Source organism: Equus przewalskii, chromosome 12 (assembly GCF_037783145.1).
Source record: "Equus przewalskii isolate Varuska chromosome 12, EquPr2, whole genome shotgun sequence".
Taxonomy (NCBI): domain Eukaryota; kingdom Metazoa; phylum Chordata; class Mammalia; order Perissodactyla; family Equidae; genus Equus; species Equus przewalskii.
In genome coordinates, this window is record NC_091842.1 from 17,717,902 (window position 1) to 17,734,141 (window position 16,240).

A 16,240-nucleotide genomic window follows, 5' to 3' on the forward strand; every position below is an offset into this window, starting at 1 on the left:
TATATTAACATCAGACAGTGTAAACTTCTGAACAAGGACTTCTTACCATAGATAAAGAGGGAGATTACATAACGATAAAAGGGCGGATTCACCAAGAAGACATAACAACCCTAAATGTGTATACCTAACATCAGAGCTGCAAAGCGCATGAAGCAAAAACTGATAGAACTGAAATGAGAAATAGGCCAATCCACAATTAGAGTTGGAGTCTTCAACACTCCCTTCTAAGTAACAGACAGAACAAGTAGATAGAAAATCAGCAAGGATATAAAATGACTAGTATCAAATCAACTTTTGATATGGGTTTGGGTTTCCTGGAGTTGTATTTGGGGGTGGGGAGAGGGAAACAGGAAAAGACATACAAAGTAAAGATAGGAGAGGGACCTTTTCACCAAGCTTAATGATTGAATTCACTAAGGGCAGGCCTCCTGCATATCCCTATTACCTTCCACATTATCTCTAGATATATAGAAAGCACTCGATACTTGCTGACAGTAGTGTAGTAATATCACAATTCGATTTCTCCTACTCCCTGTGACATGTGACTTAGGTAGTCCTTATGATTTTCTATATTACCACTGTAACTCAACATAACAAAGTCGCAGTTGTAATGAAAAGTCAAAATGCTATATCAAAAATGATATATGCTATATATGTGTATAAATATACTATATATGAGTTAAATACGCTATATATACATACACACATATACTTACGATAAATACATTTATTTTCCAGACTAGGACACTGCAACGGTCAGGATAGGAAAAGACACTGTCAATTAAAGTAAATGACCATCAAATAGGCAAGTCCTCCTCCATCAGTATCCTTAAAGTCATGTTTTCCTGGCTGAAACAATCTCCTACTCCAGGATTCCACTCAGGTGATAGAGATTTAGAAAATGAAGATGGCAAAGCCACAAAGCATCTGACAGATTGCTTGCCAAGCCCTTAACCTTTCAGGCAGATACTCCCTGATACAGCACTGAGAAAAGAAAAAAAATCATACTTCCCGTGCTTTGCTCAGCACTGTCATGTAAATCTTTATCTATACCATGAGAGTTGCTTCAGCTCAGGGCTCCCAGCAGTTCAAGCTTTATCATTCTTCACTATGACTGTTCTCCCCACTACACAGATATTTAACACCCACCAAATCAGCAGCAAACCACAATCACTTCCATATAAGTAGCCAACGTCTTCTGGTTCAGTTACCTGCTGTTGCGTAACACACTGCCCCAAAACTCAGCGGCTTAATACAACAGCAATCTATTATTTTCTCTGCTAATTCTGCGGCTCAGCTGGGTGGCTCTTCCACTCCCTGAAGTGTGTGCTGAGGTCCCTCACGCAGCTGTATGCAGAAGGAGTTTGGCTGGGGCTGCACACCAAGATCTCACTCAGATATCTGAGACTTGACACTGGCTGGGGCACCTCACTCCTTGAGGAGTTAAGACTGGCTTCTTTGTAGTATGGTATCTAGGTTCCCAGAGGAAACATTCTAGGTTCCCAGAGGAAACATTCCAAGAGGACAAGCCTCAATGTGCAAGCACTTAGCAAGCCTCTACTTGCATCATGCCTGTTAATATCCCATTGGCCAAAGCAGGTCACATGGCCAATCCTAGTGTCATATGGGAAAGGACCAACAAGAATGTGAACACGGGAAGCCATGGTTCATGAAGGGCTACCCAGCCAATAGACTCCTACATCACTTATACTAATTATGTTCACCTTCAAGCCTAAAGACAAAAAGTCCTCACGTGATCATAATTTATTAGTTTTCAAAGAGCTTTAAGAGCTAATAGCTCTAGATCAATTTTTTGCTTATTATAACAAAATTCTTTTAACATTTGGTGATTATTGCAGTTCTTTGAGAGTAGACAGGAAAATATCTTGATTTTAGGTATTTAATATGTTTATTTAATATATGTTTACCATAGTATGTGCTAAGTGATACAGAGGAATAATGATTCTGACTTCACTGTATACTTTTTTATATAACCCTACAGCTTTGACCTTAAAAAACAAAAGTTTAACCTATTCAAAAAAAATAAACAAATTTTTCAATTCTTTAAACTGAAACTAAACTGAAATACATCAACCAAATATCAAATTACCTCCATAATCACACAAATATACTATTCCAAAGAACTTCAGAAAAAATATTTTGAATGTACACGCTTAATGAGATGCATTCTACAGAGAGAAGGAGCTACAAAGCTTTTCTCATCTTAAAAATTATCAAGAACCCTAGGGCCAGTTGAGTGGCATAGTGGTTAAGTTTGTGAGCTCCGCTTCGGTGGCCCTGGGTTCACAGCTTCAGATGCCAGGCATGGACCTAGCACTGCTCGTCAAGCCACACTGTGGCAGCATCGCACATAAAACAGAGAAAGACTGGCACAGATGTTAGCACAGCAACAATCTTCCTCAAGCAAAAAGAGGAAGATTGGCAACAGATGTTAGCTCAGGACCAATATTCCTCATACAAAGAAAAAAAAAATTCAAGGACCCTAAAGAACTTCCATTTATGTGGTTTACATCAATCAAAATTTACATATTAGAAATTAGAATCAAGAAATGCTTAAAATATTTACGTATTTCATTTAAGATGAGACCATTACATGTCAACACAATAGCACAGTTTTATGAAAAATATATTTTCCAAAACAAAAAAAAGAGTAAAACAGTTGAATTCTTATATATGTTTATACATTCCAATTGTGATATGTTGTTTTTGTTAAGGTATATGAACAAATCTGGCCTCACACAGATACACAACTGGAGAAAAGGAGTATTTTAATAGCCTTTTCAGAAAATTATGAATGTTGTACTTTGATACTACCAAAACTCCACAAGTGGTAGTTTCATAAAGATTAACTAGATTGTGGTATCTGAAACCATATTAATAAACTTTTCATATCTTGTTACATTAAAATCTATTTGTCCAACTTGCACTTTGAATTTGATTTCATAACCATGCAGCAGTCATTTGGAAAATACTGGTTCACCAGCTTATGCAGATCTTCCAAATAGCGACACGTTTCACTGTATAATATTTAAAAATCACATTTTTTAATATCACAACTGATCTCATCATTAAATTCTTTAAGTACTGGGAGTCTGTCAAACTTACGGCAACTAATACAAGTCTTCCAAAATTCTAATTTTCATTTTAAAGCTCAAATTCTATTACTAGCAACAAATACTTTCAGTTGTTTTCCTTGAAGTGTCAGGCTCACTTTATTTTTTAAAACACATGTGTCAAATATCTAAGCCTGAATAACCATAGTTAACTGTTCTTAAATGTAAAAATGATATTTCATGAAAAGAGTAACTTAACTTAAACAACTGCACAAATGCTTTTCCTTAAGACAACTATATACTGTAGTATGCAACAACAGTACTTTATGGATACTTTCAACTCTTCACACAGAATATTAAAAAGACAGGTATTTAAAGGTAGAGATTTTTAAAAATTAATAATTTTTGCTACTTCATCAAGGTAATTCTTAAGTGAAATTGGCATTAAAAAAAACAAGAAGTACATGTACCTTGACTACTAGCACACTTTAGTACATTGCCTTAATTCATACTAAGGGGTCAGTGCTTTTACCCACCGTTGCTTTTGCACCATTAGTTCAAATGTCCACACAGCAAAAAAGACAAATAACATCACAGTATTATTATGAAAATAGTTTTGCCCTCCAAGGACCCCAATGGGTCTGGAGACCACACTTTAAGACCCACTGTTGCAGGTTAATGGCAATAAATAATTATGTCAATGTTAGAAATCAAGAATTTTGTTGAGGGGAAAAAAGTGGTACAATTATAAAATCAAAGAAATTACTGAAAACTAATGTTAAAATCAAGCACTTTGGAAAACTGTTAATATCTACTAAAGTTAAACATAAACTTAAGCAATTCCACTCCGAGGTATACATCCAAGAAAAATGAGTGTTATCTCCAAAGACTTGTACATGATGTTCACAGCATTGGCTTCATACGAAATAGCAAAAAGCTGCAAACAATCTACGTGTCCATTAACAGGTGAATGAATAATCAAATGTGGCATATCTATACAATGGAATATATTCAGCAAGACATGAAGTACTGATACACACAAAACATGGATGAATCTCAAAATAATTACGCCAAATGAAGGAAGCCAGATCAAAAAGAGAACATAATGCATGACTGTATTAAATTCTAAAAAACATAAATTTATATACAGAGACAGGAAAGCAAATCAGTGGTTTCCTGGGGATAGGAGTAAAGAGACAGATGGGTTACAAAGAAGCACAAGGAAATTTTGGGGGGGTGTTCATTATCTTGATTTTGTGATGGTTTCACTAGTATATACATGCCAAAACTCATCAAATTGTATACTCTAAATACATACAATTTCTTTTATGTCAACTATACTTCAATAAAGTTGAAACAATTTTAACTAAAACAAAAGGAAAACAGGGGGAGGGGTACACAGGAGTTAGCTGGAAAAGTTCCCACCAGCCAAAGTGTGAAAATTTGAGAATCAAAAAAGAAAATAACTGTGATGGATTAAACTGATGAAAATACATCACTACATAATGATATTCAAAAAAGAGATGAAAAGAAACATTTGTCACCATTTGAGATGGCTATTAAAACAACTTCTACTTTGAAAAGTGGTAACTAAAGAGAAAGAATTAAGCATTTATCCTGACTTGCCAATAGGAACTGCATTTCAGAGTAACCAAATAACCCCAGTTGATTAAAAAAAAAAGCTCTCTTTTTAACAGAAGAATGCTAGCTAATAAATGTAGAAGAAATAACAGAATTGATATTATGATTTTACAAACCTTAACTAAGTACTATCAATTGGTATTTCAAAAAAAGTAAACACTAGCTTAATGGTTGACAGGAAGCCGAATGTTTTAATAATGCCAAAGTAGAGTTCTAATAATAAGGAGAAAAACATAAATGAACAAAAGGGGGGAATAGAACGCCACTATCCTGTTTCAGTGGTCAATATCAGCACCATTAATGGTGATGACTCAACCACATATTAAGTCTACTGACGTGGCGCAACACACATCACATGGATGCAATAAACGTGACCTGTGTTCTATGATAACACAAAAGTGTCAGACATCAATCAAGTCTTTCAATGTAACTTCTCCTTTACAAGAAATACTTGGGATAAAGAAATATACCCAAAAAGCAAAGAAACAACCAAAGAATCTAAAAGGTTGGATCTTATGCAAAACTTGCCTAGTCTCTTAAATCAGTGTCACTTAACAAAAAATAAAAAACGAGTGGGCTTGATTATAAAAGAGACTCAACAGACACAACCAGGTTAAACGTGAGAACAAATGAGTTATAACGGTCATCTGGAGGTCAATTCAAGAAATCTGAATATGTTCTGGGTATTAGATGAGATGAAGATTTACTGAAAAGGAAACTCAAGATTCACTGCCTGAAAAAAAAGGTTATAAAATAGTATATACAGTATGATCTCATTCAGGTTAAAGTGCACATATACACACAGAAAGCATATGAATTAAGGTGTTCGTGCTGATTTTGCTACAGTGGAAATATGTTTTACCTTGTTATTTTTATTTGTCTAAATTTTCTCATTTTCAACAATGCACAGATACTGTTTCTGCAATAATAAAAGGTTACTTTTTAAATGAATCAGAATATATATTCCAATGGGGCAATGAGGCACCTGGTTAACATTTGTGTTATGAGGAAGAAACTGATAACTGCTTCCAGAGAGATGCAGAAAAAGAGCTTTGGAATCAAGAGTAGTCAAAATTACTTCCCCTTATGACTATTTAATTTAAATTTAAATAAAATTTAAAATTCAGTTCCTTAGTCACACCAGCCACATTTCAAGTGTTCAACAGCCACAAATGGCTAGTAGCAGGTTATGTCCTTAGGTATCAAGTATTATGTATTAGGTTAGGTGGTAGGTATATGGTCAGTATATTGTACTGTATAATGCAGATACAGAACATTCCCATCACTGCAGAGAGTCCTATTGGACAGACCTGAAGAGAGGGATGTAGGTGTGGCTCCTCTCACTATTAGCACCAATACACCACTCACTCCACTGCTGCCTTCCATCCCCGGAACACTGACTCCAGTTTACAGGTTCCTAAGGGAAGAACGATTCCACCAGATTTCAGGGAAGTTATGTTAATGGACAATTCTCCATGGTGGTTCTGCATTTCTTAGATCAGCTTTATTTCCAGACTATCTTTTCTAGGACGTTTGTAGAGCAAAGATAGAGAAAGTGTCTTGGAAGATACAGAAAGCGTCTCCCTCCAGTGTAGAAGACAGATTTGTTTCCTGACCAGCATAATAAAGATAATATCTCCCTCACACCTAAAGGTTGAGAAAGTTTGCAAGCAACCCTCTTATAAGACTGGGCATTTCCTAAGCTTAGGGTTCCTCAGCTGTAACATAAATCCACTCTGCATCCAGCATTCCCCTGGCCCACCTCCACATCACCCTTACAGCATTTGCAGGGCAGGGGAACCAATGTGAACATGAAGCTCAAGCTGCCTGCTGTACCACGTCTTTGACTCAGGAGTCCTGTGTCCTCTGCCGACATCCATGAAACTCTGCCGGGCTAACTTCTTAGCTTGCAAGTTGGGTAAAATAGCAGACACTCCACAGTTCTTGACAGTTACCACTATCACCTGGCTCCTGAGCTCTTCATGCCACAGAATCAAAAATTTTGTCAGGAACCAAGAGGACCTCTGTGGCATCTCTTAGTACTCTCACGTACAGTAGTAAAAGTTAAGAGAAGACTGAAGGAGGGCTCACTACTGGCTCACTCTCCACTGACAGACTGGATCACTAACCTGGTAAGGAATCAGCATATGGAGGTATTGATAGAGCACAAAGGAAACGTGACCTGGCTAAGGAAGAAAGAAGTTATGAACACCAACTATTGAACAGGTGACCAGGCGCAAATATCAGGATAGTTGTACCTATGCATACTGTCTTCCTTGCTTTGGTATATACAATTTTTTTCCCCTCTCCATCAACTATTTTATGTAAGATAGGTCAGTGGTAGGTAACCTATAATTTCATCCTTAGGTATAGGATCTCAAAAGAGTATTTTCCCTTTTAAAGGAAGATAGTGAATACATCCTCCCTTGTATGAGTAATAATTTCAACAGGTTAGGCAGAAGAAAAGGTTTTGTGTTTATTATTGTTTGAAAATGTAAATACAGGTAGAAGGGTGTGTGCAGATGCTGAGTATCCAAAAAGGTAGACTGTGTTATGCTCAGTCCCGTGTCTGCCCTTCTAAACAGGGGCTAGAAGCCCTAACACCCTACTTCTCAGCTTCACTGGTCTGAAAGGTTATGATTTAGACTCCACCAACGAGAGGCACTTATGCAAGATACAGAAGGCAAAAAAAGGAGAACCTATTATAGCTCTTTGGCAGCAGCTGGCAGACACAAGGACATACAGCAAACATCAAGTCAGCAGCAGCTTCCAAGCGAGCTCCTGGGAAACATTCTCTTCATGTTGCCAGCGGCTCAGGTCACTGGAAGCAGTGTCCTGTGAGTCCAGCACTTTTCGATTTTCTCAAAGCCAGGAGTAGTTCTCTCTGACCTTCACTACTCCAGGGTCTTTCAATGGCTTTAGAAGCACTTAGTTATTTTACTTTATTAAATCTGTTCTTGCTAAAATACCCAGAATGGTTTCTGTTTGCCTGATACAGATGGGTAGGATTTGGTCAGGTGGAGATTAGAGTGGGGAAGAAAAGCAGCATACGGTGGTTGAAGGTTAAAACAGAAAATAAAGTTGAACAAGTGGGTCAGAACTATACTGAGGAGGATCCTCCTTGGGATCAGGCTTTATTTTACTAATTCTTTCATCCAACAAATGTTTACTAAGGAAGCATTTTATGCCCAGGCTTTTTTTCTTGGTATTGGAAAGAAAACGAAGACTCTTAAGTTGAGGAGGGGCTGAGAGAGGAAGGAAGGAGACAGACAATAAACAAAGATATAATCTATTAGTGGTAATAAGTGCTGTGGAGAAATTCCAAGGAGCATAAGGGGAGAAGAGGGAAGGTTATTATTTTGTATAAGGTGGTCAAGGGAAAGCTTCTCTGACAGACAGAGGCTTTCTGAGCAGAGATCTAAGAGAGTAGACAGAGAGTGGAAAGCTAGGGAGGAGTTTGGGCTCAGCATATTCAGGGAATAGCAAGAAGGCTAGTATAGTTGGACTCAAGAACGGAAGAGCAGATCACATAGGGCTTTGGAGGCCACCCTGAGGACTTATGCTTTTATTCTGAGTGAGATAGGAACCCCTGGAGGTTCTGAGTAAAAGAGTAACACGATCTGATATATCTGGCTGCTGTGTAGGGAACAGACAGTAGAGGATGACAAGAGTAGAACCAGGAAAAGCAGTTGAGAGAGAACTGAGATAATATAAGGGACATCCAATGGGGACTTGGACCAAGCCATAGCAGTTAAGTGGTAAAAAGTAGCTGCATTCTGGATATATTTTTAATATTAATATATTTTAATTAATATATTTTAATATTAATATGTTAATTTTTAAATATTGATTTAATATTTTAAAAAATATTTTTAACAAATTTTTTAATATTACTCTGAAACTGTCACCAGAGGTCCACCACACTTCTTTCAGCCACTCTTACTACCATTTCTGTTTCCAATCCAACCTCTATTCCCATTGCCACTTAAAGGATATGGTCTTCAAAGTTTTTTTACAAATTAAAGACAGAATGTAGAGCTCAACAAGATATGTAATTTCAAGACAGGAGATATATTTTCTATGACAATTCATCACTACTCCTCCCAAGTTACAGCATAAGAAATTGTTCTGATTCAACACTTATAAATGAGACCCCATTCATTTGCAAGTACATCTTCCTTTCTCATTTTCCATTTTGATAGTCTATAATTTGTCCATAAATTCCATTTTGATAGTCTATAATTTACTGGCATGTTAGCCCTACTTCAATTAGAGTTATTACTCTTAGAGTCTAGGTTGTTATTACTTCCTGTACAGAATAACTTCTCATCTATTTACTTCTCTTAAATACCATCCTATCCATTATAAGTAAGTGCAAGTAGCTGTTCCATTATGCCTTCTAATGTAGTAGAGTCTGAGCATTCATACAGAAATACAAACTATTTAATATAAAGTACTTCCTTTTTCCTCTCTTTATATTATAGCTAGAGCAGAACACCAATTTTTTAAAAAATTCTGTATGTGAGCTTATATTTATAAATCTGTAAATTTAATCTAGCAATAGGAAGGGATGTTACAAAATACTGGTTATAAGCGAAGGCATTGAGTCTGACATTACTGAAAATCACTGGATTGGAAGAAACAAATGTGAAATGTTAGAGAGGTTGGAAAAAAAAGACAGACGCGGGCAAGAATATGTCGAATGACATAAGGTGCCAGAAGTGTCATCAGCTGTAATGTTCACGCCCCCTAAGGATGAAGGCAGAGGAAGAGAGGTGAAAAAAAGGAAGAAGAGTTTCTCAGATATCCCCAAATAATCATAACAGGCCACTTTCAGTGACACAGCCACAAACAGCAGAAGAAGAGTCAAATCATACATGTGATAAAGAACTAGTATCCAGAATATATAAAGAACTCTTACAACTCAACAGTAAACTCAACAGTAAAAAGGCAAATAGCCCAATTTTAAAATAGCAAAGGATTTGAATAGACATTTCTCCAAAGAAGATACACAAACGGCCAATAAGTACATGAAAATATAGTCAAACACATTTGTCATTAAGGGAAATGCAAATCAAAACCACTAAAGATAACTCTTTCACACCCACTAAGTTATAATCAAAAAAATGGACAATGACAAATGTTAGCAAGGTTGTAGAGAAACTGGAACCCTCATACGCTGTAGGTAGGAATATAAAATAAAATAGTGCAGCCACTTTGGAAAACAGTTTTGCAGTTCGCCATAAGGTTTAAACATAGAGTTACCATGATCCACCATTTCCACTAGTAGGTATATAACCAAAGCACATGAAAACATATGTCCACATAAAAACTTGCACATATAATAATGTTCAAAGAAGCATTATTCATAATATCCAAAAAGTGGAAGCAAACCAAATGTCCATCAACTGATGAACAGACAAACAAAATGTGATATATCTATGCATGGAATATTACTGGCCATAAAAAGGAATAGAATACTGACATATATTACAACTTGGATGTACCTTGAAAAGACTATGCTAAATGAGAAGCCATACACAAAAGCCACATATTGTATGATTCCGTTTATATGGAATGTCCAGATTAGGCAAATTTATAGAGACAGTAAGTAGATTAATGATTCCTTAGGGCTGGGGAGAGGAGGAAGAATGGAGATTGACTGTTAATGGGTACATGACTTCACTTAGAAGGGACAAAAATGTCCTAAAATTAGATTGTGATAATGGTTGCATAGCGCCATGAATATACCAAAAACTATTGAACTGTACACTTTAAACAGGTGCATTGTAATGATATGTAAATTAAATCTCAATAATGTTATTAAAAAATGCTATCTTATTTGTACCCATGGGATTTTAACTTATGGAGGTGACTGAGTGCCAACATGGAGAGATCAATGCCATTGAAAGAAAATATATTACCACTCACATTTCCCAAGAGGAGGAGGCACACCATGCCACACAGGGTGCTGGAAGAGCACCAGGTTTGTTCAAGAGGCAGAGAGAAAAGTGAGGAGAAGGCCTAAACCAGAACCTTTTTTAAGGTTTCCTCAGGAAAGACAAGGCACAGCAGGGTAAACAATGTCAGATTGGCCAGTTTGAGTAATTCCTGCAGGCTTTGGGCTACAGGGTTGTCTCTAGTTGTCTGGTATGGCTCTGGGATGATTTAGAGCAGGGAATATACAGGCTTGGTGTGTGAGTTAAATAAGGAGGTAGTTCAAGGCTTTAGGTTCAGGATTGGTTGGTTTCTACATGAAAGGTATGTTGGGGCAAGCTGTTATCTTTAGGAATTAGCTCGCTCAGAGGACAGTCTCTCCCCAGTTCTGTAAGGTCCCCAAATGCCAGAGCATCAAGAATACAGAAAATAATAAAAATAGTTAATATAATTGGCCCTGTCATAAATGGATGGCAAACAGACAAATACATAATCTAAGAAAACATAACAAATATGTACAATAGAAATTCACAGTCTGATTCTAAGAATTTATAAATTCTTAAAATTTATATTAAAATGTAATGCAAAGAACTCAGAAGAGTGGAAACAAGCTTGGAAATAAAAAAACCAAGCCACCAAACCTACACTGCATGATTTCAGACTTATTACAAAGCTAGAGTAATCAAGACAATGTGGTAGTGGCAGAAGAACAAACACATCAATGGAGCAGAGTAAGAAGAGTCTAGAAATAGGCCTACCCATATATAGTTGACTGATTTTCTACAAAGGTCTAAAATTAATTCAATGGTGAGACGAAAGTCTTTTTCAACAAATGGTGCTAGAACACCTGAATATTCACATGGGGGGCAGGGGTTGGGAAGGAACTAACCTTGACCTTTACCTCTCACCATTCATAAAAATTAATTCAAGATGAATAATAGACATAAACATAAAAATTGAAACTATATATGAAGCTTCCAGAAGAAAACACAGAATATCTTTGTGACCTTGAAGTCAGCAAAGATTTTTTAACATACAAAAAACATTAACCATAAAAGAAAAAATGATAAATTGGACTTTATTCAAATTAAAGACTTCAGAAGATACCATTACAGAAATGAAAAAGGAAGCCATAGACTAGGAAAAAATATTCACAGTGCACATCAGGCAAAAGACTCATATGTACAATATATAAAGAACTCCTACAAATCAACAATATAAAGTCAAACAACTCAATTTGGATAAAAGATTTGAACAGACATTTCACAAATATGAATGGCCAATATGCACATGAAAAGGCGTTGGCTCAACAACAGCAGTCATTAGCAAAATGCAAATTAAAACCATAATGATACCACATTACACTCACTAGAATGGCTAAAATTAAAAAGACTTGCAAGATCACATCATGGTGAGAATATGTAGCAACTGGAACTTTCATAACTTGCTGATGCAAGTATCAATAGTACAACTACACTGAAAACAGGTTGGGAGTTTCTTATAAAGTTAAATATACCTACCCTATGACCTAGCAACTCCACTCCTAGGTACACACCCTCAAAGGAAACTGAAACATATGGTCACAAAAAAGCATTGTACAAAAGTGTTCATAGCCGTTTTATTCAGGATAGCCAAAACCTGAAAACAACCCATATGTCTATCAACAGCTTAAAAACTGTGGTACATTCATACTATTGAATACTCAGCAATAAAAAGGAATGAACCACTAATACACACTACAACACGGATGAACGTTAGAAACATTATGTTGATTTCAAGAAGCCACCTATAAAAAACTACACATTATGTGATTCCATTCATACGAAATTCTAGAACAGCAAAACTAAACTACAGTGATAGAACTAGAACAAGTGTAGCCTGGCTGTGGGGGAGGGGTACTGACTAGAAATGTGCACAACTGAACTTACTGAGGTGATAAAAATAGTCTATATCTTAATTCAAGTGGTGAATAAAGGTTTTTTACATCCATCAAAATTTGCTGAACTCATTTAACAAATTCATTCAAAATCATTTTGTTAAATGTAAATTACACCTTTAAAATGGTAAGATTCATTGACTGCATATAATAGCCATAACAATGCATTAAACAGAAATAACATTTGAATAAAAACAAATACCTTTGTCCACCTGCAAAGCTTCACACCAGAGTGGCTCCCAATTAACTGATAACCTGAATGGAAAAAAAGGGAACACGAAATTGAATCAATTCAAAGCCTCATGTCAAAAGATGATTATAAAACTGTAGCAAAATCATTTTTCACTGCTTAAATAATGGTAGGCAATAACCCAGTGGCAAAAAAACACTAAAACGTTAATTCACCAGAATGACAAAACAATTTGAATATGTATGCATCTAACAACACACTAAAAATACATAAAGAAAAAAGAGGCTAATCCAAAATCAGAGGGAGAGATTTTAACATCTCAGCATCTAACGGATCTCATAGAGCAAAACTCATCAGTGCTCCAAGACCTGAGCAACACAGTAAACTTGATCAAGGACTCAGAGAGGGCACTGCACTCAACAACTACAGAACGCACATGCTTTACAAGGACCCAGGGAACATTTATAAAAATGAATCTAAGATATACAGATGGCCAAGAGGCACATGAAAAGATATTCAACATCACTAATTATTAGAGAAATGCAAATCAAAACTACAATGAGATATCACCTCATGCCCATCAGAATGGCTATAATTAACAAGACAAGAAATAAGTGCGGGAGAGGCTGTGGAGAGAAGGGAACTCTCATACACTGCTGGTGGGAGTGCAAACTGGTACAGCCACTATGGATAACAGTAGGGAGATTCCTCAAAAGTAGGAATACCATATGATCCAGTTATTCCACTTCTGGGTATTCATCCAAAGAACTTGAAATCAACAATTCAAAGAGATTTGTGCATCCCTATATTCACTGCAGCATTATTCACAATAGCCAAGACATGAAAGCAAGCCAACTGTCCGTCAACGGAAGAAAGGATAAAGAAGATGCAGTACACACACACACACACACACACACACACACACACAATGGAATACTACACAGCCATAAAAAAGACAAAATCGTCCCATTTGCAACAACATGGATGGGCAACAACATGGATGGCCTTGACGGTATTATGCTAGGTGAAATAAGCCAGATAAAGACAAACACCCTAAGATTTCACTCATATGTCAAAGATGAACAAACACATGGATAAGGAGAACAGATTACTGGTTACCAGAGGGGACAGGGGTGGGGGTAGGGCAAAAGGGGTAAAGGGGCACATACGTATGGCTATGGATAAAAACTAGACTAGTGGTGGTGACCACAATGCAGTCTACACAGAAACCAATATATAATAATGTACACCTGAAATTTACACAATATTATAAGCCAACATGACTTCAATAAAATAATTTTTTAAAAAAATGAACCAGAGGCCGGCTCGGCACAGCAGTTAAGTTCGCACATTCCGCATTGGCGGCCAGAGGTTCGCTGGTTTGGATCCCGCGGGCGGACATGGCACAGTTTGTCAAGCCATGCTGTGGCAGGCGTCAATAGTAGAGGAAGATGGGCACAGATGTTAGCTCAGGACCAGTCTTCCTCAGCAAGAAGAGGCGGATTGGCGGTAGATGTTAGCCCATGGCTAATTAATCTTCCTCAAAAAAAAAACACCAAAAACATATGCAGGGCCATAAAGCAAAAGCAAGTAACAATATATTTCAAATGAATGACTGGGAACTCTCAGCAGTAATCTTTGAAAAAAGATGAAGAATCAGATGGGCAACAGGAGATTAAAATAAAGAAACATTGCTCCGAAAAGCAGAAAAATCAAACTCTAGCAACTACAACCTAACATGAATTCTCCGCACCACTCCACAACCTATCACTTAAAATTTTTGAGCCACATAAGCCATGAAAAGTATGGAAAAGCCATGCCAAAGTAATCACACTTTTTTTTAACAAACTACTTACAGCAAACAAGTAAAACATTCTGATTTTAGAAAGGATGTAATAAAGTTTCTCATGAGGCTGCAAGTGTTAAGCTACAATTATCATGAGTCTCTTGCACAAAAACACTCTTAACTTGGGGCCAGCCCCGTGGCTAAGTGGTTAAGTTCACGCACTCTGCTTCGGCAGCCCAGGGTTTCACCGGTTCAGATCCTGGACCTGGACATGGCACCGCTCATCAGGCCATGCTGAGGCGGTGTCCGACGTAGCATAACCAGAGGACCTACACTAGACTATACAACTGTGTACTGTGGGGCTTGGGGGAGAAGAAGAAGAAAACAACAACAACAAAAAAAGACTCGACTTGTAGACAAATGAGGCAAGTGGAGAAATACAGTCTGGATGATGGCATAAGTGGATCAGTGGCTGGTTAAACATCCATATTCACAGTGTGATGATTAATGGAACAATGCCAATTTGTATTACAAGTCTCTAGTGGCAACATTACAGGGCTTTGCCCTTTATCCTCTTCCACATTTATGTAAACATCTTGCAGATAAATAAATAAAGCACTGATTATCTACTTGAAGATGGAACTGAGTCCAACTGAATAGCTAATCTCAGATAAAGAATAAGCATTTAAAAGATTCCGAGAGAAAATTCTAGCTCTTCTTTTGGATTCCTATATCATGTTGTTCATCCCACCATCATAGAAATCATACTCTATTATACTAGTTCTTTATATCTTTCTCTCCCCCAAGATACATAGGGTTCTACAAAATTTTGTATTTAGGTGGCTATGAAAAATACTGCACAGTACAGGATAGAGAGGCCTGTAGCTGACCACACCACCAAGATAAGCCAATGGTATGCAGTTGCTGAAAATCACAGTGCAGAATCTGCTTCTAACCAAGATGGAGTATCAGAGGGTTTACTCTCCCAGCTGAAATACCAAAACATGGAAAAAATATATGAAACAATAGTTTTCGAGACATGAAACACCAGGCAACAAAGAATAGTGATCCCAGAGAGATGGGAAATAAACAAGGTGGGCCCTATGATTACCCGAGCTTACTGCCTTGAAAGTTTCAAGGCTGTGCCACAAGGAGAGGCAACCCAAGCAAAGCTCAGTGTTCTCCCTGAGTTGAGGACATAGAAGTGAGAGTCTGAGGAGCCCACGTGGCTAGAGTTTGCAGGATTGAGTACTTGAGAGACAAAAGCTACACAAAGATGGAACTCTAGAGTCTGCAGAGGATTCCTTTAAGTATTTGCTTGAGTACTGCTTAGTGCATATGTGAGAGAAAAACTACCCAAGAAAGAGACAGAACCATCTGAAAGGATTAGAGGCATCCCTGGAACTCACAGTCAGCTGGGAGCTGTGCCTATTCCTACCAGTCAGACAGGAAACCTCAACATTCACAAGGCACTGGGCAGAGTATACAGAAGTGTTTTGCCTCAATAGTGGAGAATAATTAGCTGTATACTGAGCCAGCTCTGTTCTCAACTAACAAGTCACAAAAGCAAGATTAAAAGGCTCAAACTGTTTCCAAGTAACTTATCTTTGCCCCAGAACAAAGCTCAAGAATATTTATAGGAATACAAAAATATCCACCACCCAGTAAGGTCAAAT

The 16,240-nt window shown here is 37.2% G+C and overlaps 1 protein-coding gene across 13 annotated transcripts in view; it reads right to left on the reverse strand.

The window, feature by feature from the left end:
• LOC103558201 (S-adenosyl-L-methionine-dependent tRNA 4-demethylwyosine synthase TYW1) overlaps positions 1-16,240 on the reverse strand; it is a 214,454-nt gene that overhangs the window by 159,520 nt on the left and 38,694 nt on the right. For 12 of the 13 annotated variants that reach the window (XR_011524726.1, XR_011524725.1, XM_008531059.2 and 9 more), the window contains one exon: positions 12,791-12,843. Coding sequence is in view for 10 of the 13 variants with exons in the window: in XM_008531059.2 (XP_008529281.2) it covers positions 12,791-12,843 (53 nt within the window). In the remaining 3 variants the exon portion in view is untranslated. Of the gene's footprint in view, positions 1-1,211; positions 1,497-12,790; positions 12,844-16,240 lie in introns of those variants that run through there. The other variant, XM_070567830.1, reaches the window with a different exon arrangement.